Source organism: Pseudopodoces humilis, chromosome 11 (genome assembly GCF_049639895.1).
Source record: "Pseudopodoces humilis isolate 2021_Gansu_Grassland_sample_001 chromosome 11, ASM4963989v1, whole genome shotgun sequence".
NCBI classification, from domain to species: domain Eukaryota; kingdom Metazoa; phylum Chordata; class Aves; order Passeriformes; family Paridae; genus Pseudopodoces; species Pseudopodoces humilis.
Genome location: NC_142210.1, coordinates 24,576,568 through 24,604,357, shown reverse-complemented (window position 1 = coordinate 24,604,357; position 27,790 = coordinate 24,576,568). Strand labels below are relative to the sequence as shown.

Sequence of the window (27,790 nt, the reverse complement as noted above, 5' to 3'; positions counted from 1 at the left end):
GCCCAGCCGGGGTCCCGGCCCTGCACCCAGCAGCCCAGGCAGGGCCATCCCACAGGCAGCCCTGCCCTGGCCACAGCCCGAGGCAGGGAGAGAGAAGGGCCCAGGGCTTGTCCCAGCAGCAGCTCTGGTGTCTGTGTGAGCAGAGCAAGGGCCTGGCCCCAGTGCTGTGCTCCCGTGTCCTCAGCCCGGTGACAGGTCCAGGAGCAGTTCTGGTGTCTGTGAGCAGAGCAAGGGCCTTGGCCCCGGTACCCCAGCTCCAGTGTCCTCAGCCCAGCTCTGGCAGCAGCTCTGGGCACCGCAGGGCTGTGTGTGTGTCTGAGGAGCACACACCTGCCTGAGGCAAAGGCAGAGGAACAGGCCAGGTCTGAGGAAGGAATAACCCTTGTACACTGCCGGACGCGGCTCTGCCTTGAGAGCCCAACTTCATTGTGAGTCAACACTGCAGATGGAATAATGCACAAATTCCCAGCGGAAAACCAGGTTTTATTGAAACAGCTTCCTCCCATGATGGTATCAGATGGCAATCCCTGGGTTATCCTTGCTAACTCCACTCCCCAGGGAGCGTTCAGCAGAGCTGCCACCTGCCCAGAGCTCTGCTGGCAGCGAGGGCCCCGTGGGGCTCAGCACTCTGCCTGGGCAAGCAGGGGATGGCTGCTCGGGGGGCCTGGCCTGATGGTCTCTGAGGGCCCGATGGACTCTGAGGGACTGATGGTCTCTGAGGGCCCGATGGACTCTGAGGGCCCGATGGACTCTGAGGGACTGATGGACTCTGAGGGCCCGATGGACTCTGAGGGCCCGATGGACTCTGAGGGACTGATGGTCTCTGAGGGACTGATGGACTCGGAGGGACTGATGGACTCTGAGGGACTGATGGTCTCTGAGGGACTGATGGACTCTGAGGGACTGATGGTCTCTGAGGGACTGATGGTCTCTGAGGGACTGATGGACTCTGAGGGCCCGATGGTCTCTGAGGGACTGATGGTCTCTGAGGGACTGATGGACTCTGAGGGACTGATGGTCTCTGAGGGACTGATGGACTCTGAGGGACTGATGGTCTCTGAGGGACTGATGGTCTCTGAGGGACTGATGGTCTCTGAGGGACTGATGGACTCTGAGGGACTGATGGTCTCTGAGGGACTGATGGACTCCAAGGGACTGATGGTCTCTGAGGGACTGATGGCCTGGCTGCTCCCTGCACTCTGAGGGCCTGGCTGCTCTGAGGGCCTGGCCACAGAGCTGTGCCCCACACCCATCTCCCCATGGCCCTGGCTGGCTCTGGCCCATCTGCAGCAGGAGGGCAGCAGCTCCTGACCATGCCTTGGGCTGTCCTCCTGAGCTAGCAAAGATGGACAGGGGAGAAATTCTTCCCTGGGAGGGAGTGAGGCCCTGACACAGGTTGCCCAGAGAAGCTGTGGCTGCCCCATCCCAGCTATTGGAAAGTATTAACATAAGCGCTAACAAAAAAGAGATTCATCTTATCTAATAGACCATTGTTAAAAAATATATGAATAAAATTACATCTTTTCTCAGAGCAAGTTATTCAAATACGATACTGAAATGTCAGCTCAAGCATTAATTAATAGATATTCATGGGATCTAACCAATCAAGCTGCTTTCCAGCTGGGTTCCAGACAGCAGTTCTGTTGTTTCTGTTTCGGCTGCAGTCGCTGAAAATCTCCCCCTCTCTCATTTGTGTCCCCAAGCAAACCCATTCCCCTGCTCCTGGCGCAGCCAGAGCTGCAGCCGTGCCTAATGACAGGGAGGGAGGGCAGGAAAGCCTGTCAAACAGGATTATTCACAAAAAACCCAGCTAAGTGGATTTAAAATTGCAACCTGTCACTGCCTTCTGCAAATCATTTAGGAAGAGCTGGAAACTGGAATAACAATTTTATCAGGAACAGAAAACCCAAGAAAGAAAGAAAAAGAGGATTTGTGGGAGGAGGCAGCCAGCCTGGCTGTGGGCTGAACTGTGGGTGGTGGGCTCAGGTCACAGAATCCCTGGGAAATAAAGTGGGGGGGAATGGTGCCTGTAATTCCCAAGGCAGAACAGCAAGAACTGTAGAGAATACAGAATTCTAGATTTATTTTTAATATGGAATAGTTCTATTCTATTAAAGAGAGAAGTATGTATATCATGTATTACATATAAAAACATATAATCTATATTTATGTGTTTAAATATATATTCAAAATTTGTGTATGTATATATACAATACCATGGTTTATCTTATTATATACAAATAAATATATGTGACTTCCTTAAACTCAGTTATTCCTGCACCAGGAGAAATAGTGATGCTTCACTCCTTGCTGTCTCCTTCCTTTGCACCCCAAAGATCACTCGCAGGCAGGTACAAGAAATAACTAATTGAAGAGAAACACAGTTTAATTCTCCAGTGTTCAGCTCCCTCCACAGCCTCTTGCAGCCCAAGCTGTGCTGTGCTGGGCCAGCAGCAGAGGTCAGAGCATGGGTGAGGAATTTTGCCCCATCCAAGGCTGTGGCCAGGTGAGTGCTGTCCCTCCAAGGTCTCAGACCCAGGCTGTGGATGGGTAAAATCCAGCAGAGTGGTTCTGTTAAATACCAAATCCCCCAAATGCTGCTGGAGCAGGAGCAGGAGCAGGAGCAGGAGCAGGAGCAGGAGCAGGAGCAGGGCAGCTCTTTGTCCCTGCACCCCTGGAAAGGCTCTGCTTGTTTAGCCAGGAGAGCCAGCAGGGAGAGCCTGAGCTGGGAAGGGCACCAGGAGCACACACAGTGACCAACCCCAGCGCTCTGGCCAGGGTGTCTGTCCCACAGAACCCACAGAACCCACGGAACCCACAGGGATCGGGGCCCATGAGCAGCCCCTGAACCACCCAGCCCCAGCTGCAGCACTTGGCTATTTGGAGTTTAATGAGAGCACAGGCAGGGGCTGGGACACCCTGGTTATCTCTGCAGATGTGCTGATAGCAGGGAGAGGCTGCAGACCTCTCTTGCTCAATTTGAAGATCTAAGAACAGCATAAACAGCTGAGGCTGCTGGTTCTCCATGGGACCTGGCCCCAGCCTGGGATCCTCTCTGGGCACTCTGGTGCTGAGATGTTTCACTCACACCGGGATGTCTGACCAGCTCCCTCGGTGCTCTGAGAGAGCTCCAGGGGATCTGCCCCAAGGAAGCATGAAACAGGAGGGGAAAACAGCAGGAAATAGCAATTAACCAGTACCAGGAGCCCTTGGGTCTGGTTTTACATCTTTCTGAGTGAGATTTCATGGATTTTATCCAAAACAATGGACAAGGAGAGCTTGTTCTGTAACTATGTGTATTGCAATAGTTTTCTCCATGAGCTCAAACTGTCACCTTCTGGTGACAAACAACCAGAGCATTGTCACCAAGTTGCAAGACACTCAGCACAGAGAAAAAAAGGCAATTTATTGAAGCATTTAGCTATTTGAGTATTGACAATACTTCATAAAATAACAGCAAAAAGAAATTTTCTGCTGTTAGAAATTTCTATATGAGTCAGTTTTAGACAGTATCAGGCAATTATTTCATCCTAATTTGCCACTTTTCATTGGTAATTGCTGTGCTAAGACTATACTCCACAATGGCCCTCCAGTATTAGACCCTAAGAACTCTGACATCATCAAAAGCAGAAAAGAAAACCCAGAAACAATAAGCACTGTCTCACTTTGATGGAATGTCAGAAAAAATTACTATGACAGTTTGGATCTGGCAGGACCACTCAGGCCTGGCTGTATCATACAGCTCCTTGTGGCAGGATCAGCTCTGGGACAGGATCAGCTCTGGGGCAGGATCAGTTCCCAGGGCAGGATCAGCTCCCAGGACAGGATCAGCTCTGGGGCAGGATCAGCTCTGGGACAGGATCAGCTCTGGGGCAGGATCAGTTCCCAGGGCAGGATCAGCTCTGGGGCAGGATCAGCTCTGGGGCAGGATCAGTTCCCAAGGCAGGATCAGCTCTGGGGCAGGATCAGCTCCCAGGGCAGGATCAGTTCCCAGGACAGGATCAGCTCTGGGGCAGGATCAGCTCTGGGACAGGATCAGCTCTGGGACAGGATCAGCTCTGGGTCAGGATCAGCTCCCAGGGCAGGATCAGCTCCCAGGGTAGGATCAGCTCTGGGACAGGATCAGCTCTGGGACAGGATCAGCTCTGAGACAGGATCAGTTCTGGGGCAGGATCAGTTCTGGGGCTGGAGCAGGTCTTTGGTTTTACTGCTCAGCTCCAAGTGGTCACTTCCACTCCCTGATTGTGCTGTGGGCACAGTGGACAGTGTCCCCTCTGTCCTCTGAAACGTTCCTTTGTCATTAATCGAATTCAGCTGGATGCCTCAGCTGCTCCCTTACATTCTCATCCGTGAACTATGAAGCAGCAGTGGTTATCTGCTGAATTAAGTAGTTCAACTAAAAGAATCCCATATATTGTTTCCAGTCAATGGGCACTATGAATAGATTTTATGTAAAATTACTGGGAATGCATAAGCCATTTTGCCTAATGTTATGGAATTTCTTCTCCCAAACCCTGTGTGAAATGTAATTCATGTTCAGATACTGACAACTGAATCATACTCAGCATTCATATATAGTGCTTTATATATGCAAACTGCCATAAAACATTAATTAAGCAATAGATTTCCTAATGTTAAGAAAGCGTACTCACACCAGGCTCGGTGAGTTAAATGTTTAAATACTGTCAACGCTTAAATACTATTTACAGAGTTTCATTGTGCTGTGAGCTCAGTTATTGGCAGGGCTGTAACAGTCAGTGGCTTCTCCATACGGTAAGTAGGAGTAGGAACGGTGGCTTGGTCTTTATCTACACCAAACTTTACTTTGAAACTGTACTTTTGCTACCAGTATGCTATTTTAAAAGTGAAGTAACTGTAGTAAGAACACAGGCTGTCTGTTTGCAGACTCCTGGTACAGTTACAATGCAGAGGCAACACTACCATTTATTGAGGTTTTTAATGTTCCAGGCAACTTTTGCTCCTTTTTCCCAATCCGTGCTGTCCAAAGCCACAGGACACGTTCATCAGGGTGCTGGGACATCCTCTCAAGCAGCTGAGTGCCCGTGGTGTCCCAACCCCGACAGCTCCCAGCTGGCTGCTGAGGTGGATGCAGGGCTTGGTGCTCTCCTGGGACGGCAGAAGGACGCTCGGTGAGGTTTAAGTCGTGGGGTTTTGTTGGGTTGCCACTGATTCATTCTGTTCATTGGTCAGGAAAAGGGTGAGATTTGGCCGCAGCTGCCCTGAGTCAGCACCACACCTTGTCAAATGTGGCAGCTCTGGTGTGCTCTCGTGCTCTCCCATTGCCTGCACTGCCCGGAGTGGCAGGAGAGGCTTTGGGTGCCACCAAGGTGTGACTCACGCTGCGGGGTATTTGTAGCTGCCAGGTACTGGTACAGGTAGAGCAGATCCCACACACTGCCTGTGTCCCCGTGTGCCAAGCCTTCCCCAGCCAGCTGGAAGCTTGGCAGGAGCAGCAGACAGCCCTTCCCCAAAGGACAGGGACCCTCCCTGCTCTGCCCCGAGCCTTTTCACAGGAGAGTCTGTCGTCAGGAAGAGTAACAGGAGCTTTAAAATCATTATTTAAGCAATGACAGTGCAGGCTGAGGTCATGACAGAGAAGTGATACATTTCTTCCAGGTCCCAGAAGTCATGAGATCCCAAACCTCTTCCAAACACTTCTCCAGGCTGTGCAGACCCCAAACACTTCTTGCTTCAGGTGCCCTGCACTACAGAGCTGGGTGCTTTGATTTAAATAGTCAGCAATAAAAAGACTTAAACTGATTAGTCACTGTTGCCATGAGTGTCACAGAGTTTACTTTCTTGTTCCATGAAAGTATTTGTTTATATTTGCAGAAGGATTCAATCTGATGCAAACTATGAAATATGTTGTTTACTGAACAAAGACAGGTTCCAAGGCACTTGTTAACACTGAAATCAAGCCCGACTCTCAGATATCTACTTGCATTAGTCAGTCACCTCAGAGCCCACAAACCTGGCTGAACACTACAGCACTTCATCAAACAGTCTGGGAAAACACCTAGAAGATAAACAACCTGTTTAAAAACTTCTGACATGTCAGTAGTTTGCCATGAAACTGGAAGACATACCAGAGCTTTGTCTATGGTTTGTATTAGTGCCTTGAAAACCAGAGTGTAAACCCAAAATTTGCTGATGCTATCAAGTTTTCTGTCAGCACCCTGGAGAACAGAATTAGAATTTTCAGTGATTTTGATAAACTGGTTTTTGACAGACATTTGTGCCTGGATGCCATCTGTGACGGTGCATGGAGTTTTCACTTTAGTTCACCATTACCCAGAAAGGATCTGCTGGCAGGGGAAGCAGTCTACAGGCTTTGCTGCCAGGGGAAAACCAGGCAAAAATCCTTCAAGAAGGAAAGCTGAAACTCCGACCATCCTGACATTTTGTCTTGCTGACAGTGTTAAAATGCCACATCTGTCTCAGTGATACTGAGAGAGCCTCAAAGTTCATCTCTGCTTCAGCAGTCAAAAATAAAATGAACAGCAGCATTAGCAGGATTAATTGGAGCAGGTCCTAGGATCAGGGATCTTGTTGGCTGTTTTCAAGTGGAACAAATGAGTTCAACTCTGTCCTGGGAAATATGCTTATTGTAATAAAATAACTTGTGTTTTCTTCCCCAGCCACTATGGAGCAGCTCCTGATTGCACACGGATCTGCTTCCAATCAGCCACGACTGCCAGGTCAGCTCCATCCACGTGAGGTGCAGGTCCCTCCACCTTGTGAAGTGAAGGACCACAAACAGAATCAATTCATGCTTGAAGTCATTTTTATCCTGTTTTTTCTGGTACATGACAAGACAGCACTTCTCCCATGACAGGACTGGTTTGGGTGTGTTTTGCTGGGAGCAGTTGGGTGCCACCAGTGGAGGTCACTACACTTAATGGAAATATTTATGACAAAATAAAGTATACAGGAATGGCAATGTATCTCCATTCAGGGAGAGCTAATATTTCATACTCACTGCTGCAGCTGTGGACTGTGGCACGCAGACAGGAACCCGAGCAGCGAGCTCCACGGTGTGAGGAGCCCGCAGGGACACGGCCCTCGGGGACCCGCTGTGTCCTGACAGGCTGTGACAACAACCAGCCCTCACACAAATCCTCTGGGGGCTCGTGGTCACATCAGCATTCCTGACTGCCCTGCCTGACAATATGGAACATGGCTCACAGATCAAGTGGTGTCCACATCACTGAGCCTTATCTGCTCATTCTCAGAGCTCGGTAGTGCTGTCTGAGCCCGCTTATCTGCAGGGCCAGTGCTGCAAGACTCAGTTTGCTCCCATGCTCACCTTGATCTGGCCCAGCACCTGAAGGCCTGGAAGATGAAACAGTCTTTAGGCTGGTGACACAATCAGTGGCCAGTCACAATGATCCCTTCAGCCTTGAGCAGCCAGAAACAGCAGCAGCCCTTCTAAAACAATCTTTATTTAAACATAAAAACACAGAAAACATAGCTTTGTGTTAAAGGATTAAAAGAGATTTGGAAGCTATTGAGGCTGCAAACTACTGACATCAGACTGAGCCTAACATGGGCCTCAAAAATCCTTATCTCCTTCAATGATATGTTTACCCCCAAATTACTTTAAAATGCTCAAATACAATCAATATTTACACCTGGATGCTTTGGAGGACCCAAAGCAGCAGAGCTAGGTACAGCAGGGGCTGTTCTGTGCACTATATACAGCACAGCCCATGTCTCAGAGATGAAACAATGCCACCCTTCCCAAAACCTGGTTTTGGTATCCTCAGTTGACTGAAGAGTGGGGAAATTCCCCAGACCTCACTACCTACCAATACCCCCAAGCCCAGGTGCACACCACTGACCCCAGACCAAAGGCAGATTGTTGCAGTGATTCCTCACGGGAGGAAAAGTCCAACACCCGCTGACCCACGTGCTTTGGTTCTTTGGGACCTCTGGAACACTCCCAGCTCATCCCCACAGATCCCAGCTGGAAGCACTCCTCCCACCCTGCCCTGACAGAAGACTGTCAGTAAAATTCTTTGCTCCTGGTCAGGAGACTGAGGAATTTAACAAATTCAAGGGTGAAAATTCCAAATGATAATTATCTGCTGTATCTGAGCACTCCCAGCAGCAGAGTTAAGGCTGCAATGTGACACAGTGCCACGGGGCAGTGAAGAAGCATTTTTCTCCAGAAGGGCTTTTGCTGCAGACAGGAAGTTTGATTTTGAATTAGTCACCAGTTTCACTCCAGGCTGATTACACCGGTTTCATTACCACACAATAGCACTGTTTCCATGCAAGTGCTATCAAGATTACGTTTATGGTTCCAAAAGTTGTTTCACCACACCTACACACAACCTGAGTGCTGCACACAGGAACAGAGAAGGGCTCTCCCTGTTCTGTGCACTTACCCAAACCCCATAACCTTTCAGGTAAACTGCTCCTGGGGTAGATAGAAGGGAGTTGACAACAAATAATGAACACAGAAATAGACCTGAACTTTGCCAATTATGCATATTTTGAATATAAACATCACGTCTAGGAGTGGGATAGAAGCACGCCATGGAACACGTTCTTTATAAAGAAACATAAAGTGGCATTATGACACCGATTCAAGGGAAACATCTGATAAGTTCTGGCAGCACAGGCTACTTTAGCAATAGTGATAAGATCTCTGGCAGGACTTTTGATGGAAATAATGAACTCTTTTTTGTGTATGTGTGTCACTTTTTTTTCTTTTTTTCTTTTTTTTTTTTTTATACTTTATTTACACCCACCAGCAGCTGTGATTATTTCTTGAAAAAAACACAAGTTTGGTATTTTGCATTTGAGGATCTTTTGGCAGAGGAAAGTCCCCATGGAGCTGCACTTCCCCAAGCCAGGCCAGGAGCTGAGTCACCTGCAGCCCGTGACACCAGGGCCTCTGGGGCTGCCCCAGAACAGCCTCACCTGTATGAAACCTGCCCAAGAAATCACCCTGGCTGTCTCCTTTTACTCCCTGTGAGCACACCCTGATTCTGGAATGAGAATTGTTAATGCCACTGGATTAAGATAAACACACATTAGGCAGTCTTATTGCAGATATGCATTCACATATGGAATTATCGAGAATTACTCAAGGTGCAGATAAGTTAAATATTGTATTTAAATGCTGTTGGATGCCAGGTTATTTTTGTCGTCTTCTCCTTCCTCAACCCCTCCAAAGCAACCTAAATCACCCTGCTGCCAAATGCAAAATAAAGACTTCTTTGTACACCACTGCACTAAAAACCAATTCAGACCCCAAAATCTTGCTTAATTTCATACATTCAAAATGAATAAACATTGAACAATTTCTCCATTTGTTCAATGCCAGAAAACATTTGGTGCAATTCTGCTCTTTGAACTCTGAATGATTATTTCATCTTAGCTTCCCTTGGTAATTATTCTCCCTTTACCATTAGGTTTACTATTAATATTAATGTTACATACTGACAGCATGGGAGTGACAGAACAGCAACTCTTCCCCAAATGATTTTGAATCTTCTCAGTTTAACTGTTTTATATTGGGTTGTGAGCCAGCTAAGTCATTTAATCTTAAGTGAGTGGTGAGGTATATCTGTTATATCCAGGGAACATTGCCATCTTAGGAATGAAATGATGTGCAGTATCCTTAGCCCGTGACTTCCCTTGGGATTTTCTCAGCAGCAGTGCTGAGAAATTAAAATACATAATTTAGTGTGATTTGTAGCTTTAAAATTCAATTACCACCCTGCCTAGCTAGTACCTGGCAGAGCACTATGGTCTCAGAAGTCTCTTTCACAGTCCCAAGAACTTCCCACGTATTAATACACCTTATTTCAACGTGTGGTCACTAACAGGGGCAGAGAAACTGACTGAAGGCAAGCAGCTCTTTCTGCCCAAGAGCTGCAGCTTCAGATTTCAGACAGGCACATCCTCACCCCTTACTCTGAGCACGTTCTCAGGGTCCTTTTTACCCAGGGCCCTGCATTTCCCAGACTGCAGCTCAGTTTCACTTCCAGAGCTCGGGCCTTCCGAGATCCAGCAGCAAACACTGTGCAGAAACACAAATACCTCAAAACTCAGCCCACTCCTCACAGCATTCTCTGTTCCTCAGGTGGAGCACAGGTTTTCTGTAAAATCTCTTCCAAACTAAGCTCAGTGGGACTCGCTCAGGTCTCAGGAGGTGACACATCCCTGGCTGCCACTGTGCATCTTTAAAAAGAGCTGCTTAGAAGGTCGTTTTCACTTTTTGTACTATTAAATCTTCTTGTCATCAGGCACTGACAAACTTTCAGGGTACTCAAACTTTAGATATTGTATCTGTTACTGATCTAAACTACCCTTGTTTAATCTCTGCCTGCAAAGTACAATACATTAAAAAGCCCACCCAAGGCCACTGCTTTACTTGCACAAAATATCTCTAACAGCAGCAGCTCACGACTCGCTCTAACTATGCACAGAAATAACCTCAGCCTGTATGAGCAGTTTTACTGAACAAGCAGGGTTACTCAGCACAGTCAAAGATGGTTATACATGTAAATATTGTATGCTGAGCTGCTTAGTAACCAAATTTATGCTTTTCAGCTGAATTTTATTTTGGCATTTTTAAGATAGCATCAAATCATCCTAAAATTGTTTTTAAAATATGCTTGATCATTTTGAAAATCAAATTAATACAGCCAACTCTGATGATTATATTTTGCCTAGACCCTGCTGCATTGTCATGCCTTCATGTTGCCCAACCAGTGCTTGTTTCAGGAAAACATTAATTTTTTTCCTGAGAAGCTAAACCACTACCATTCATGAAGCACAACCACCCAATGCAATGCACGCTTCATAATTCAAATATTATGTGCTGCATCATCTTGTGATTTATTTAACTTCTTCTGTGTCTGAACCCTCAGCCAGGGATTTTCAAACTTTCCAACCCACAGATCCCTCAGTGGTCTGTAGCCATGCACCAGAATTCATTTCTAAGAAAACCAGACTTGATTCTTTCAGTTACTTCCCACAGACTCCTTGCACTGCAGACTGACTAATTACCTAGAGCTGGCTGGTAATGAGAGATTCAATTAATACATGTAGTAGGGCACTGGCACTTGAGAAATCATATTCCATATTTAAACTAACAGCATAAAGATCATTCGTTACTTTGAACGCAATACATTTCCTTCTTCAGAAACAGCAGCAATTAATAGCATAGTGTAGAATTAAAAATGGACAGTAATTTTATTCTGTCACTGAAAAAAACAACACACACCACAATCCAGCAGTGAATTGGGATTAAATAGACAGGATTTAAACCAGCATTACAGTCTGGTCTTTATAAAACCAGCTACTGGCATGCTGGGGAGAAAGTGTAACGTGAATAATTTAGCTGTGGGTTTGCTACAGAAGTGATGAAGGTGAGCAAGCCCACATCATACCCAAAACCTGATCACAGAACAAGAAAATAAAATATTTCTGCATTTACACTGTGGCCTTTCAGCAATTCTTACAGCTGGTTTTGAAGAGAACTTTGCCAGCCCTTGCCAGCAGGTGACTGATTTAGGCTGGTTCACACCAAGCTGGGTGATGTGGTAGCTCTGCTCCCAGAGTACTGCCAGGAGGGGAAAAATCAGATAGACAGCAACAGTAATGAGAACAAGTGGAGAAATGGCTTGAAAGCTCACAAGGGAGCTCAGTTACTCAGTTTCCAAAGGATGGACTAAGCAGCCGTGGACAGACAACTCACAGAACAATGGGTGTGAGTGCTCAGGTCTTGCTCAGTGTTTCTGGAACGGCTCTGGGAAACCATGGCCCACGAGCCTGGCACAAGGAAAGGCTTACATGGGCAGCAGGCAGAGCCCAGAACAGACAGGGGACCAAAGCCCAGCCCTGGAGCTGCCACAGGAGATAAAATACCTGCTGCATCCCAGGCTGACCTGCACAGCACCTGCAGCAGCTCACAAGCAGCCTGCAGCCCACAGGTTTTGTAGGTGCTTGAGAAAAATGCACACCTGGGAGAAATCAGGTGGGGGCCTGACAGACCAGAATCCTTCCTGGGGACACTCAGCTGCCAGGAGCGGGACATGGCTGCAGCCACACAGCACACACGGGTGGGTCTCACACACGGCTCTGTCTCACACACGGGCACACGGGCGGGTCTCACACAGAGAGCACACGGCTCTGTCCCACACGTGTGACATTTCACACCGTTCTTCCAGCCACTGCCCACCCCACAGCAGGGCTGCTGGAACACGTTTGTGCTCCTCAGGAGAGGTTTTATTTGCAAAGACTTACATGGCAGCAGCAGAGGGGTTCAGTCTGAGCTCCAGGGGATCACCACGGGCACAGTACTCACCAGAGGATCAGTGAGCACGGGGATGAATGCTCCCCCCAGCATTTGAATGCTGCAAAAATAATTTCAGTAGAATTTAGCCTCTGTGAAAATTGTTCAGGAATAAGAGAACATTATTTACAAAACCTATGTCAAATCCTTTAGACTTTGCCTGCCCCAGCTGCTGTGTTTAGATTAGGCTTGGAAACAAGGTGTGGTAAAAAGGATCTAAATGTCACTATTACGTGAATAAATACTGAGAATTGTAAAGAACTGAGTAAGATGCAACAGCAAAGACTGGAGGGTGCCAAAACAACTAATGACACTTTCTTGAAAGGAATGTCTCATAGAAAGTCCAAGGGACGACTTCTACAAACAGTGGCCCGTAGCCAGACCCTGTGACTCAGCCCTGCCGGGCCACCAAGTGCCAGCAGCGGCAACATCTGGCAGCGGCCACATCTCCCGCCGGAGCCATCAGTCGGTGCCGCTCCGCAGCACGGGAAACCGGGAGCGGGGGCTGTCCCGGCGGCCCGGCTCCGGAGCGGGGCAGCCGGGCCCGCGGAGCCTCCGGGGCCAGCGGGGCGAGCTGCGGGCACCCCGAGCCCGGCTCCCCGCGTCCCGGGGCACGGCCCGGAACGGGAGGGGGCACCGGGCAGGGCACCGGAACGGCGGCACCGGGGTGGGGCACCCGCACTGCCCGTCCCACCCCGGTACCACGGCAGCGCTGGCTGCGGGACCACCGGGCCGGGAGGGGACCCGCGGTGATCCCGATCCCGGTCCCGATCCCGATACCGGGCCACGAGGGCACGCGCGGTGATCCCGATCCCGGTTCCGATCGCGGTTCCGGGCCAGGAGGGCACGCGCGGTCATCCCGATCCCGGTTCCGATCCCGGTTCCGATCCCGGTTCCGATCGCGGTTCCGGGCCAGGAGGGCACGCGCGGTCATCCCGATCCCGGTTCCGATCCCGGTTCCGATCCCGGTTCCGATCGCGGTTCCGGGCCAGGAGGGCACGCGCGGTCATCCCGAGCGCGGCGCGGCCCCGCGGAGGGCGGGGTCACACATGCAGGGCGGGGCGCGGGCGGCTGCCGCTCGCCGTCGGCGGCCAATGGGAGCGGGCGGCGCCACACAGCAGCCAATGGGTGGAGGCGGGCCGCGCGCCGCAGCCAATGGGAACGGGGCGGGCCGCGCGCCGCAGCCAATGGGCGGGGCGGGCCGCCAGGGGCCGCGGCAGCGCTGTCCCGCCGCCGCGCCGGGGCCGGTAACGGCAGCGCTGGCGCCCTCTCTCCCGCCCTCCTCCTCCTCATCCTCATCCCCTTCCTCCTGCTTCTCGGCGCTTCCCGGCGCCGGGGCTGTCCCGGCGCCGCTCCGCAAGGCGCAGCCGCCGCTTCCCCGCCCCGGCGCGGGGCCGTCCCTCGTCCCCTCCCTCCGCCCCGTCCCCGCCCGCCGCGGCAGCCCCGAGCGGGAGGCGGCGGAGGGAGGCGGGAGCCATGCGGGAGTACAAGGTGGTGGTGCTGGGCTCGGGCGGCGTGGGCAAGTCCGCCCTTACCGTGCAGTTCGTGACCGGCTCGTTCATCGAGAAGTATGACCCCACCATCGAGGACTTCTACCGCAAGGAGATCGAGGTGGACTCGTCCCCGTCCGTGCTGGAGATCCTGGACACGGCGGGCACCGAGCAGTTCGCCTCCATGCGGGACCTCTACATCAAGAACGGGCAGGGCTTCATCCTGGTGTACAGCCTGGTGAACCAGCAGAGCTTCCAGGACATCAAGCCCATGCGGGACCAGATCATCCGCGTCAAGAGGTACGAGCGGGTGCCCATGATCCTGGTGGGCAACAAGGTGGACCTGGAAGGCGAGCGCGAGGTTTCCTTCGGGGAGGGCAAAGCGCTGGCCGAGGAGTGGAGCTGCCCCTTCATGGAGACCTCGGCCAAAAACAAAGCCTCGGTGGACGAGCTGTTCGCCGAGATCGTCAGGCAGATGAACTACGCGGCGCAGCCCAACGGGGACGAGCCGTGCTGCGCCTCCTGCGCCATCCTCTGAGGGCGGCGGCGGCCCCGCGCCCCGGCGGACACGCTCGGGGACAAAACATCGGGGAAAAAATTTCATCGTGGTGGAAATGTGGCTTTTCTCGGCATGTACGTTTCGTCCAGTCTTGGTCATGGCATATTTCCTGTCAGTGTCGGCGGCGGGCGCGGGAGCAGCCGGTCCCGCCGCCCGGGGAGCGGAGCCACGCGGGCAACCCGCCCGGGACAGCCCCGGGGAGCCCGGCCAGGAGCGGTGCCCTCAGCCCGGACAGCCCCGGGGAGCGGTGCCCTCAGCCCGGACAGCCCCGGGGAGCGGTGCCCTCAGCCCGGACAGCCCCGGGGAGCGGTGCCCTCAGCCCGGGGAGCCGGGCCCGTCCCGGCACCGCTCCCCGCGGTCTCTATGCAAGCGGGCGGCGGTGCGGGGCCGTCCCGCCCGGAGAGTTGCACATGGAACTGGGACTGTGACCCGATCGGTGCTGCCAGGCACGGGGCGCCGGGCAGCGCCGCCGATATCCCTGGAATAATGCTCTATTTTGTTTACCTGCTGTATCGGATGGGAGTTTGCAGGAGAGTGGTAGCGTGGTGGTTTTTCTCCTGGTTTTGTTTGTTTTGTTTTTTGTTTTTGTTTTTTTTTCTTAATCAGCTGTGAAAATGTTACAAATCTGCACAATTTTTTAGGTGTGCGTGTGTGTGTGATTTCGTTGTGGTTTTGGTTTTTCCTTTGGCGGGGAGGGGGGGCGGTGGTGCTTTTTGTGCCAAGGGGTTTTGGGTTTGGGTTGGCAATACCTGATTTTGATGACTAGCTCTCTCAAGTGCAAAGACTTCCCATGAGCGATGCAGGGCCAAGGGCAGCCCTGTGTCTGTAGAGTGCCTTCAAAACTCAGCTGTTCCAGCCGGTGCCAACCTGTGAAAGCTCCACAGAATCCCATTATCTACTACTCCAAAAACTACTTAACAGTTTCCTTGCAGTAATCACACCGAGCAAGCCAGGACAAAAGGGCCTATTGTTAGTGGAATTTATTTCTTATTTCCATCTGAGCCTTTTAACTGTTATTTCCATGTCTTGCAAGTTCGGGCTTCATTTACTTCAAATTTACAAGAATTTAGCCTTTTGGGATTTTGGGGGTGAGGGCTTTTTTATTTTTTTGGTTCTATTTCCCTTTGATTTTGACGTGGGATGTGCCTCCAGTCAGCAAAGAAGGAAATCTTATCGTTGTGATGTACCAAGAAAATTCTAACAACTGTCATTTTAATTGCGGACATGAATTGAAGAGATGTCTATCCATTTTAAGAATTTTAATACAGACGCTGTTTTTTAGAAAACAACTTTGTGCATTGTTATGTATCACATGAAACACTGACTTTCACACAGGCTCTTAATCCAGATTTATATCTCAATAGCAGTGGAAGCTGGAGGGGTTGATTTAGCTAAGAGCAGTGGTTAAAAAAGGCAAACCACAAGATTGCTGTTTTACCTAATATTTAGTCATTTTTGATGCAGGTTTTTGCCTGTGTTCAGGCCCTGGCCCAGTGTGATGCCAAGCTGTGAGAAGAAGGCTGTGCTCAGAGGCAGCTTTAAGCAGGTAATGTGGGCTTACTGCAACAGGCCCTGTAAGATTAGGCCATTTTCCCTCCTGGAAGCAGCATGGTTTATTGGGGTGAAGTTCTAAAGGTCAATTATTTATGAAATTTAAGCTTTTAGTCTCATTGCATTATCACTTTAAAATGATAAACCAGACCTTTTTGTTTTCTGGTTTGCAGAAGGGCTGGGGTGGGAGGAGACCTGTGCCTCCCATCAGCTGGAAGATCCAAGGAGCTTGTTTACCTGCTTCCTTCCTCTCTTTGCCCCTTCTTTAAAGGTCTGCACACAAAACCTGCAACTCTCTTTTTCCTTCCCCCCCATATCCCAAGAAGTCTTGAAATTATCTTACATCTCAAAAACAAAGGTTGAGCGATGATGTGTAATGTAAAGGGGTTTTTAATCGGGCCAACTGAAAAGTAACTGCCATGATTCCTCTGGGAATCTGGTAATTTCTCCTGTTTTAAGTGGGAAAACTTTGTGCCTCAGCCCTGGAAGATGAGTGTGTAGTGTCAGTTTGATGCTACCTTTTGAAATCCCGCTGATTGAAATGAAATTGCCATTTGTGCTTTAGTCAGACTTGGATACTTTTTGTAACATCAAGTATCTACTGAAAATTTGTAGCAGGCTGTGTGCTGGAAGGGTGTTTCTGCTCCTGAGCTCAGGTGTGTCCTTCCAGCAGGGACCAGTCAGTGGGGCTGTGTCAGTCTGGGTGATAGTGAAAAACAGAGAGGGCTGGAGAAGCAGCCCCAGTGCTGGCTCCCTTGCTGCTGCCTGGGCTCTCCCTGTAACACACACGTTAATTTACCCCCGTTTTTAAGTGGAAATTGAAAACCTCGTCGCAGCTCATCCTCCAGAAATTCCTAAAAATTCATTAAAAGCCAGGGGACTCCCATGCTGGGAGGACAGGGGACTAACACTGACAGAAGGGGTTCCTTTTAACCCCAGTACTGCATTGAAAGCTAAGGAAGCTTGACTGCTGCCACAATCTGCAGCTTACAAACTGCATGTCTGATGTTAAAAAGAAATAAATTTACATCTCAGTTACTGCCATGGTTCAATTTTGCCTTAAATTCAATTGGAATGTGCAGTTTTAGCACCCAGCAGGCCTCGCTCTAGATCAGTGCACTGGCAGCAGCTTGCTCTGGTTGATAAAAGCAGGTATTTATTTATTAATTGTGCCAGAAGCCAGCAGATCCCTCACGTTCCCCAGTGCCTCTTTCCCCACTGCCTGAGCTGTGCTTGAGGAATAAAGCAAAAGTGGGTGTTTGTAGCACACAGAGTCCAGCTTTGCTCAGCCTGGCAGAGGCAGCCAGCTGAGCTCTGTGCTGTGCTGGGCCTTTCTGTGGTACATTCTAGTTCTGGCCAAAAAGGTGTACTTGTTAAACAGTGAAGCATTCATTTAAGCAGCCATGGCACTGTCTGATCAGGGTTTTGAATGTATTTAGGCATTCCATGTTCTCTGTGACTGGTGAGGACAGTACAAAGTGTAGAGCTCAGTAGTCTGATCTTCCAAATACTCTGAAGTGTTTTGGTGCTTGTTAAACATAGGCCTTGTCTATAAAAAGTCTGAAAAAAATCATCCTGCTTTAACTTGACTGAGTGATGAAAGCTATATTAGCTTCGACACTTGAGGGAAATGTTGTATCAATATAAAGGTACTCTTTATTCCTTTTCCCTGTGGGAATATGTTACACCCGTGTCAATACAGAGGTGGTATATCACTCTTTTCACAGTGAGACTTGCAAATATTTACTTGTTTTGGAAGAAAAATTACATTCCCGGCCAAAATACTTCCTGACATTGCAGAAATTGTGTAAACAAGGCCTTGGTTTAAGGCTGGTCTTGTGACCACATATTTTGCTGTATATAATGATTGTATTTTTAAAACTCCAAGCTTGTTCTATTGCAAGAAAGCGTGTCTGGCATCCCGGTGTCCGTGACTGTAATGTGTGCTCAGCCCCAGGCCCAAAGCAATGTGCTTCTGCTCGACACGATGCTCAGGATTTGCTGATCTGATGGTGCTGGAGCTGATGTGGAACTGTGGCTGTGGGATCCTGGTGGTTCTGCTTCTCTCAAAAGAATGTACAGCAAGTTGTTTGCAAAGGGCATTTTAAATAAAGGGCAGCTGGCTCTTTATGACTTCCTCACTTGGGTACTCATTGTGTGCAGGTGTTGTTCGGGGTCAGATTTCCTTGAGGAGTGACAAAATGCAGAAACTTGCATTTTCTTTCAGAATTTTGTGCTAAAAGGAGTGGCACACGTGCACGGATGACTCCTACAAGGTAAATGGAAACAGCTGGAGCTCTGCTGCCATCGGAAGCTCTGTCCCCATCCAGGTTTGTACAGCAACCCAGGCGCCTTCTGAGTGAGCCCTCGCTCTCCCCTTGGGCAGAGCTGTTCCTGTTCTGGTCAGATCTGAGACCTGCTCGAGAAGCAAACGTGTGTGAGCTCAGTTCCAAGGGGAAATGGTTTTAAATATCAACATTTATAGCTTACAGCCTGTTCCTACAGTGTTTCCAGCCTCATGCAAAATGTGTCAAAGACTCTTCTTCCTGTCACATTGCTACAACAAGGTTTGAGAACCTCCTCTTTGCAGGAATCCAGCATCTGCCCAAACTGTCCAACTTTGTGTTTGGGGCTGACAGTCTTTGGTAACCTTGTGTGCAGCAGATGAGAGGGATTTGAAAGCAAACTTGTAGTGCAAAAAGCCAAAGATATTCAAGTGAGCTGTAGTGATGAGAAATGGAGTGCAAGTGTGTTGCTGGGGCTGCATGTATTGGGGTTTCAGGGTTTTTTTATTGATTTTGTGTTTTAATTTGTGTAGAGTTTGTTAGTCTGTAATCAAAATTCTTGCTGTGTTTCCCAAGGGAGAGTGTGTGTGTGTGTATGTGTGTGTGTGTGTGTGTGTGTGATCTGACTTCACTGGGAGTGGAATCAGAATTCCTCCCTTCCCACAGGTGATCTCAGTGATCTCAGTTCTGGACCATTCCTTATGGAACAGTCATTATGGTGCTGAAGGAGCACCCAGCAAATCCTGGTCAATGATGATGAGCAGGGATGTTTGTGCAGAAAGCTCCAGAACAGCCATCACATTTTCTCTGTGGCTGTTCTAAATTTCTGAAGGGTACAAGTGCTCCAGCCAGCCTGCTTTGCTGCTGTCCATGCCAGAGGTGCATGTGGTGCATAAAGCAAGAACTCAAATCCTTAATCTGCACTATCCAACAAGTCCCAGATCCTACATAAACCATTGTAAAATTAGAAGTCAGTTAACTAGAACTTGCAAGTTGTTCAAGTAAGTCTTAAAATATTGAAAGCAGCTGTTCTGTATTGACTCTATTTTTAGTTTTGGCAGTCTTGGGTCTTTGGGAGGTTTGGGTGAAGAGCAGACTGATCAAGAAGCCATAGCTTTGTTTTGTAGTCCTTGACAGAGAGAGATTTTTAGGAAAATGGTGCCTGACATGTAATTTCAGCTTCAATGATTTAAACCCCATTTATTTCTACAAAGTTCTGTAAGGGAACATTATAAAAAGCGCTAAGTTAATAGATTTGATGTCCAGGTACAGACAGATCCCAGATGTTTCTCCTCTGCTTGACAGACCAATAATGATTGTGCAAGAAATGCTGCAGCAATGAGACTGGACAGAATGATCAAAAAATTGCTACAGTTTTTGCCTTTTGATACAATCATGTTAATTAGATGAAAGGAGATGTTTTAGGTTGCTTTTGAGGATGATTGTAAATGGACTTCTGGGTGAAAACTAATCTGAAATTAAATTGGCTGTTCTTCCCTCTGAATCAGGATTGCAAAAGGTACAGGTCAGTATTTATAACAGATGTGCCTTCCCAGTTTCCCATTTGTGGGTACATTCATCTAATTCTTTGTCTCTATAGTGTTCCTACAGTTATCCCAATTTCAGCAATCCAGGGGACAGGTATTATATCCATTCCTGTCCAGAGAGGTAGCTTGAAAGAGAAATCTCTGCAGATATTCCAAAAACACTTTCTGTAGGAGCATAAAATAAGTACATTCAAGATCAAGAGATCAAGACTGCATGTTTCCATGCACCTTAAAAACACAAAATGTGCCTTGTGTTTCCCTTCCTCTGCTGGGTGCTGGTGGTGCCTTCCCCAGTGGTGCTGCCTGGGGCTCCTGAGCTGGGGCTGGAGGAGCAAGCTCAGATGATGAAATCCTGGCTGGGCAGGGTGGGGATCTGCCAAGGAGGACTGGGGGGTGGTTTGTGGGGTGGTTTGTGGGGTGGGGGAAGCAGGACACACAGAGCCAGGTTCCCCAAATGCCAGACATGGTGTGGCAGGGCAGGGAGCAGGATGTCTCACTGGGAGCTGGGGAGATGGGCTCCATTCTTCTGTTTTGGGTAGAAAACATCCTTTTGTGTGTGTCTTATGGATTTACTGGGTTTTTTCCCTCCTTACATTGCTAAGCTGATTCCAAAGTGCAAAAAACATTTGTCCAACATGTGCTCTCCACCAGGGATGAGTTTGATGTTTAGACTGAGCTTCTCTACACCACTAATCAGCAAAATCTCTTTTAAGCTGTGTGGAACTTTCTGGTGATGATTGTTGCAATGTGACTCAGGGGACTTGGGAGCTGTGTGTGCTGAAGGATGAGATTAGAGATAATTTTATCCCCTGAATGAACTACAGCAGTATCACGTGTACCCCCATTTCATATGGGGAGTTGGCCAAGTTTACTGATGATTACCAAAGTTAAGATGAAAGCATGCTAACAAAGTGCTTGAGTAATTGTGTTTCTAATGTTTGCAATCTTGATTTCCCTTCTTTTTGGGTTACTCTGCTGCATCCCAGATCGGCTGTCTATTTTCTGCTGGGTTTTTTGTTTCAAATGTTATATTTGCTTTAGTGTGGGTTTTGCTTTCCCCTTGGTCGTTGGATCTTTTGGTTTCTCCTCTAATTAAAGGGAAAAATAGAGAGGAGATTCAATCTGAGTTGCTGTGTAGCACAGGCTGCACAGATTCCAGAAATACATGCCATGTCTCCACATATTTTTGCAATAAAGTTTAAGGAGAATGCTGTATGTTTAAGGTATTTCTAAGGCCTGGACTCTCAGCAGAGAAACAGCTTGGAAAAGATTATTACCAAAAGAACTGGGTCAGCCTGGAGTGAATTAGAGTTCACAGATACTGAGGCATTTATTCCCTTACAGAATTACTGTACTTCAGCCTGTGCAGTGACAGTTACAGATTGCTGAGCGTAAATATTTATGCATATGTACAAAGTTGTATCTGGTATCCACAACTTGGGAAACATCCACATTTTTCTACTTCTAGCACAGAAAATTAGGAACGGTGTGCCTGCACTCACTGACTATCAGGCCAGTAGCATAAGAAAATGAGGTGTTTATTTAGCCAATAATAAGAACCTAAAAAGAGTTTTCTGGATTCTCTTCAAGCACTTTTGACCTGGCACAGATTAGTTCAGCATTGCTAAACCAGAAGGTCCCCATGGTGATTAAAGGTGAGGCCTTGACCTGTCCAACCTGTCTGCTTTGTGGCAGCTCGGTCTGCAAGGGAAGCCAGGCTTGTGTCACCTCTGTGTCCTTGTGATGGGGACAGGGAGCCAAACCTGCCTGATGAACTGCTGAGAGCCCGGGGACAGATTATTCCTGGACTCCTTACAGGCTTTAGGAGGCTGGGGTTGCTCGATGTGCAGCTGTTCCAGGTGTGCTGAGACACCGAGGCATCGCTCCTGTTTTCAGCACTCACTAGTTAACAGCAATTAGCTGATGAGGAACTGGAGTTCATTTGGAAAACATGTTTGTGCATACTCACATGGAGACATAAACTGTGTTATTCCAGGATGTAAACACACCTAAGCAAATGTGTTTGGTGTCCCCACTGCCAACAATAGAATTGTTAATATAAATTCATGACTGAAGTTCTGTTTGTGCACTGACTTAACACTGTTTGAATTAGAACTTGACATATTCTCTCATTCTGTGGATGTGTGTCCCTAATCAGAGATTTCTAATTGAAATCAGAGCCTTATTTAGGCAAATTTAACCACAGCCTCAATTTAAATATTTCACATGCACCTGGTAGTGTTATTTTTTTCCAAAAAGTTGTAATTTCATTATAAAAGGAAGCCTTTCTTCCCCTGTGCCTGTAGCTGAATTCTCATTTGTCTATAGTGTAAACTTATTTTTATCCCTTTCTATAGGTGATTTTACCCTGAGTTGACACTGGGTTCATGTAAATTGTGACTCTATCTTGAAATGCCAACAGGTGTATTACATTTTTTTTTTTTTTCATGTGTTTGTTTCAAAAGGCAGAGATCGTGTGGAGCAGTGGCAGTGGTGGCCAGGCAGGAAGAGAAGGGTTTGGAGCCTGGTGGGGTGAGCAGCTCTGAGGAACATCCCCTCGGAGCAGGGATGGGGGCTGCATCCCAAACGCTGCCTCTGCAGCTGCTCGCTGCTCAATCAAAGAGCACAAGTTACACAGAGCCGTCACTTGATTTTTTTTTGATTTTTCAGTGGCTGCCAAGAGCTACATAAGCCCCTGAACTATGTCAGAACTGGAGGGAGAACAAAGGTGCCCTGAGTTTGCCTTCCCCTCCTGCCCTGCTGCCTCCTCTGCACCCGGGAGCTTTGTGAGCCTCTGTGGGTCACTGCAGGGGTGTGTGGTCACATAGATGAAAACATACATGTTTCAAAACTAAAAACCCCCAGTTTTCAGCTCTATGCTTCAGGAAGCAAGACTGCTGCGTTGCCTTGGTATAAGTACTAGACTGTAGAAACTTCTCAGAAGGAAGGATGAGTTTCTTTGGGTGGCCCCACCCTCCCCTCTGAATAAAACTGGATATACTCTCTGGGATCCAGAGGTGGGATGGAAAACGTATGATGTGAGTAGGCTCAAAATTGAATTAATTAGAAAGTCTTACAATTTTTAGTCACTTGAAACGGGGTCAATTTCAAATCAATCTCTTTGCAAGATGAAACACACTGACTTGAAAATGGGCTTTTGTGGTAGTACATCACAGCACTTACCAAATTAACAAAGGGCTGAGCCAGCAGGTAACGAGGTACTCAGCTCGGGCTGAGCTTTCTTCCAAGGGCAGGTATTATTTTTAAGTCTAATAACTACCCTCGTGGAAAAAGCAAATGATTTTTTTTAAACCATCAGGAAAGGTTCAATGTGAAAAACAGTGATTGCAGGACTCAGGGAGGATTATGGTAATTTATTACAATTAATTCAATGCGAAACAGATTATAGATCACTGTGCTTCACCATCTTGTGGAAAATCTAGCATTCAAAATGTAGCATAATCAGATTTTGATTTATGCAAACTCTCTCTAGGAGACACTACACTGGTCTCTTGTTTTGCAGCAATGGGAAACCGATGCTTCCCTGAGGATGTTTCCAGCGAGGCTGGGCTGTGGGAGGGCAGAACTGTGCCCACCGAGCAGGGCAGTTCTGGGAGGGCAGCTCTGGCACAGCAGTTCTGGCAGGGCAGTTCCAGCAGGGCAGCTGTGGCAGGGCAGTTCCAGCAGGGCAGTTCCAGCAGGGCAGTTCCAGCAGGGCAGCTGTGGCAGGGCAGCTGTGGCAGGGCAGTTCCAGCAGGGCAGTTCCAGCAGGGCAGTTCCAGCAGGGCAGTTCCTGCAGGGCAGTTCCAGCAGGGCAGCTGTGGCAGGGCAGTTCCTGCAGGGCAGTTCTGGCACAGCAGTTCTGGAAGGGCAGCTCTGGCAGCCTCTCCCGGGTGTCCCCCAGAGCCCGGGGCTGTGCTCAGCAGCCGCTGCTGGGCACGGGGAAGTTCTCACCTTCTCCAGCTCGGTGCTTTCCAGCGGCAGCTCGGGGGGCCGAGGGCAGAGCAGCGCTGCCCCGTGTCCCCTGCTCTGCTCTCCACTCCCTGCTCGTGCCCCTCCCTGCGGCTCTGCAGGGGAAGAGACTGAAGAACTCGGGACACTGCTCTGATCTCGGCTGCCTCAGATCTCCCACTTCACACACACAGACAGGACAGACAGACACACACACGCACACTCACAGACAAACACACACACACGCAGAGTGCACACACACACACACACACACACACACACACACACACACATACACAGACAGGACAGACAGACACACACACACGCACACTCACAGACAAACACACACACACACACACACATACACACACACATACAGGTGTGTCACACACACCCACACCCACTTCTGCTCCCTCCAGTCCTCCCCCAGCAGGAACACATGCAAGGCTCGCGGTGCCATTTGGGGGTGCTGGAAGGAGAGCACGGTGTCGGTGCCCTGGGGGTGTGTCCGGAGCCCCGGGTCCCTGTGGCACACCGAGGTGCCCCGGAGCGGGGGCACAGCCTGCCCAGGCACACCGAGGTGCCCCGGAGCGGGGGCACAGCCTGCCCAGGCACACCGAGGTGCCCCGGAGCGGGGGCACAGCCTGCCCAGGCACACCGAGGTGCCCCGGAGCGGGGGCACAGCCTGCCCAGGCACACCGAGGTGCCCCGGAGCGGGGGCACAGCCTGCCCAGGCACACCGAGGTGCCCCGGAGCGGGGGCACAGCCTGCCCAGGCACACCGAGGTGCCCCGGAGCGGGGAGCCGGGGCTCAGGACTCGGGCTCTGCACAAGGATTATCAACAATGTGCGTTTCCCATCACCGCCGCTGCAGTCCCCGCTCGTTTCACGGGTGTGGAACAGGTGCTGTGTGACAGCAGCTCTGCCTGCTCTGAAACACAACCCGCTGCATGAACCGCTGTGCCCCCGCCTGGCTGGGACCTGCGATCCTCAGCCTTTGTGCCGTGCCGAGGGAACTTACAAACGCTAATATGAAGTAATGAATGCTGATTAATAATCAGGCTTTAAGCTATTAAAGGGGTTTGTTCTGATGAGAAGCAGTCACCACTCTGCTGACTTCCCTTTGGCTGTTAAAAGGTTTATGGTTATTGAATTATTTGTAACATAATGATAGATAACTTTATTTATTTATTGTTTATGGGCTACTAATTTCTACCCTTTGTTGATCGTGTTGAATACGTGTTTCTTCTGTGTGTTTCTAGGCACAGCTGGGGGAGCAGGGCTGGCGCTGGGGTTTCACTCGGAGCTCCCAGGTTTCCCGGAGGCGATTTCCTGCGCTCGGGTGTCCGCAGGGTGTTCTGCTGCTCCAGCCCCGTAACATCCCGTGTGCGCTCCCAGCCGTGCTGCCCGCAGAGCTGTACCAGAGCTGTGCCGGGAGCTGCCGGCTCTTTTCCAGCCTCGCTGGGCAGCTAAGCACAGCCAGGTGGGCGGTGGTGTGCCCCCGGAGCCGGCCCGCTGCTCCTGCCCTCTGCTGCTCCTGCCCTCTGCTGCTCCTGCCAACATCTGCTCCTGTCCACCTCTGCTCCTGTCCACCTCTGCTCCTGTCCACCTCTGCTCCTGTCCACATCTACTCCTGTCCACATCTGCTCCTGCCCACCTCTGCTCCTGTCCACATCTGCTCCTGTCCACATCTGCTCCTGTCCACCTCTGCTCCTGTTCACATCTGCTCCTGTCCACCTCTGCTCCTGTCCACATCTGCTCCTGTCCACCTCTGCTCCTGTTCACATCTGCTCCTGCCCACCTCTGCTCCTGTCCACCTCTGCTCCTGTCCACATCTGCTCCTGCCCACCTCCGCTCCTGCCCGACGCGGCACCGTGCCGGGCTATCAATGTTGCCAGTGCTGCCAGCGCATTGCCCAGCCCAGGAGCGCTCCCAGGGACAGGGACAGGGACAGGGACAGCCCAGCCCAGGCCGGGTTCGTACGCAGGGTGGCCCCAGCCCCTGCCCGGGCACAGCCTCCCAGGGCTCTCAGAGCAGCTGCTTTCGGGAGGTTTGCAGCTGCTGCATTCGGCCTGGGGAGCTGCAGTAATTGCCTTTGGAAAAGAAAATCATTGTGTGTATTCTGTCCTTGTTCTCAGCCACGCTAGTTCCCTAATATGTTTAAGAACTGGCATTTATGTTTCTCCATTTATGTTTCACCAAACTGGCTGGCTTTTCTGAGCCCGTTTGGGTAACAACTGAGAGTAAACATGTCTTTTAAAATTTTTTTTATTTTTTAAACTTAGATCAGTGTCTGCTCTCAGTTGCACTTGAATTGACAAGTTCCAGGTTTGATTCCTAAAGGGAGTAGGTGCATTAACTCGTGTCCTCAGCCCATCACCTTCCCTGACAGCCGCAGGGGAAGGTTTTCAAGAGGAAGGTACTTGATGTTTCTCAGCTGGAAAATGCCAGCCAGTGGCTTCGTCTGGATCGATTAACGAGGTTTGTCCTGTTGCCAGGGCTCATTTTTATTATCCAGACTTCCCTTCTGGGAATAGCCTAAATAGATGGAATCAGTGCTTCTGCCTTAAGTGTATGGCAGTTGGGATTTGAGGTTGTTTCTTCACCAAGCCTCCCTCCCTCACTTTCTGATTTACAGGTTTGTAAGGAACTAACACTTTTATAGAGACAAGGATTTGTGCTATAGTTCATGAGGACAGTGAACATGAACTCAGAACCTTCTACACGGGTTACACAATCAGCAGTTATCAAGTACAGAAATTGAATTCCTTTCTTTTCTTGGCAGATGTGCCTTTGGCAGGGGGCTCAGCCTGGAGAAAAGGAGGCTCAGAGAGGACCTTCTCATTCTCCACAACTCCCTGACAGGAGGGTGCAGCCAGGTGGGGGTCAGCATGAGAGGAAACTGATATTTCTGATATTTAGAAATATTATGTACTTTGTTTGTATCAGTCTTTTAAAATGATATTGTGTAATTACTCAGTGGTGACTGCTAGTATTTCAGTAGGGGTTTTTGTCCTCTTATGAGTTCTCAGCTCTCCACAGTCCTGCACAGACATCCCTAGGCTGGTGAGCGAGCTCTGGGCCTCTGCAGCACAACCCTGACACCCCAGTCCAGAGCAGGGATTTCTCTCACCATACAGTCTGCGGTTTCTGACATGGATGCTTCCTTTCACACACGGCTGGGCAGGCAATTTCTGAGCTGATCACCATAGAAACCTGCAGATCCATCACTTGGTCCGACCGTTCCCATGCTGTAGCTGGGAGCTGGCATCAGAAAATGCAAATAAGGGGCGGGAGAGAAGCTTGGTGGAAGTGGTGCCTTTCTTCTTTATTTTAGCAAAGCTGATCTTTATTCTAAGCTGCCCCTATTCTTGTTTAACCCAAACTCAGGCTTTCTCCTTAACAATATTTTTGTGGAGCTTCCCTGAGCAGCTGTGCTGTCCCTGCTGCCTGTCTGGGATGGGGCTTTTGTCACACACCTCAATGTGGGAGTGGTTTGGTGTTTCCTACATCTGATCAGACCCCAGGGGGTTCTTTCTCAGTACCCTGAAGTGTCCTGAACCATAGCTTGTCTCAATTGGTTGTGCAGGATCTCAGGTAATTCTATTACTGATCAATAATTTCTTCAATGCCATATTATTGACAGCTAAAACATGAATGATTCCCAGGAATACTGGAAAAGGGGTTGATTATCTTAAAAAACGAGAAGATGAGGAAAGGCTGATTTACACTTGCATAGACTGGATAAATAGCCACAGTTCTTGCCATTACAGCTGGCCTGCACATGAACACTGAGAGTGTTTTAATTGCAGCTGACCCTGGATGCTCCGAGCTTCCCACGGCAGCCGGGGCTGTGCTCTTGGAGCTCTTGGAGCCAGGAGGGGCTGACAGCAGGATCAGGCTGCTGCTGCTGCAGGAAAACAGCAGGAATGTACAGCAGGAGGAGAGGGAGGGTTGCTCTAGAGATCAGAAATGCAACAGATGAGGCAGCCCCCACTGAGGATCCCTGGCAGTGTCCAAGGCCAGGTTGGACAGGGCTTGGAGCACTCTTGGATAGTGGAAGGTGTCCCTGCC

The 27,790-nt window shown here is 49.4% G+C and overlaps 1 protein-coding gene across 2 annotated transcripts; it reads left to right on the top strand.

Moving 5' to 3' along the window:
• The first annotated feature begins 13,765 nt into the window (after nucleotides 1–13,765).
• RAP2B (RAP2B, member of RAS oncogene family) lies at nucleotides 13,766–19,990 on the top strand. Of its 2 annotated transcripts, none has more exons than XM_005525143.3 (3): nucleotides 13,766–14,457; nucleotides 15,848–15,929; nucleotides 18,162–19,990. In XM_005525143.3, exon 1 carries the CDS (start codon nucleotides 13,811–13,813, stop codon nucleotides 14,360–14,362), a length of 552 nt encoding a protein of 183 aa, XP_005525200.1. In that variant the 5' UTR covers nucleotides 13,766–13,810; the 3' UTR covers nucleotides 14,363–14,457; nucleotides 15,848–15,929; nucleotides 18,162–19,990. The 2 variants fall into 2 exon arrangements, with proteins under 2 accessions (XP_005525200.1, XP_014109932.2); XM_014254457.2 differs by lacking the exon at nucleotides 18,162–19,990 and adding an exon at nucleotides 16,108–18,151 and having other exon boundaries at nucleotides 13,766–14,124.
• The last annotated feature ends 7,800 nt before the right edge of the window (nucleotides 19,991–27,790 follow it).

Bases quoted from the DNA above. Each gene is read 5' to 3' on its own strand.
- RAP2B (XM_005525143.3), top strand. From the start codon at position 13,811: ATGCGGGAGTACAAGGTGGTGGTGCTGGGCTCGGGCGGCGTGGGCAAG.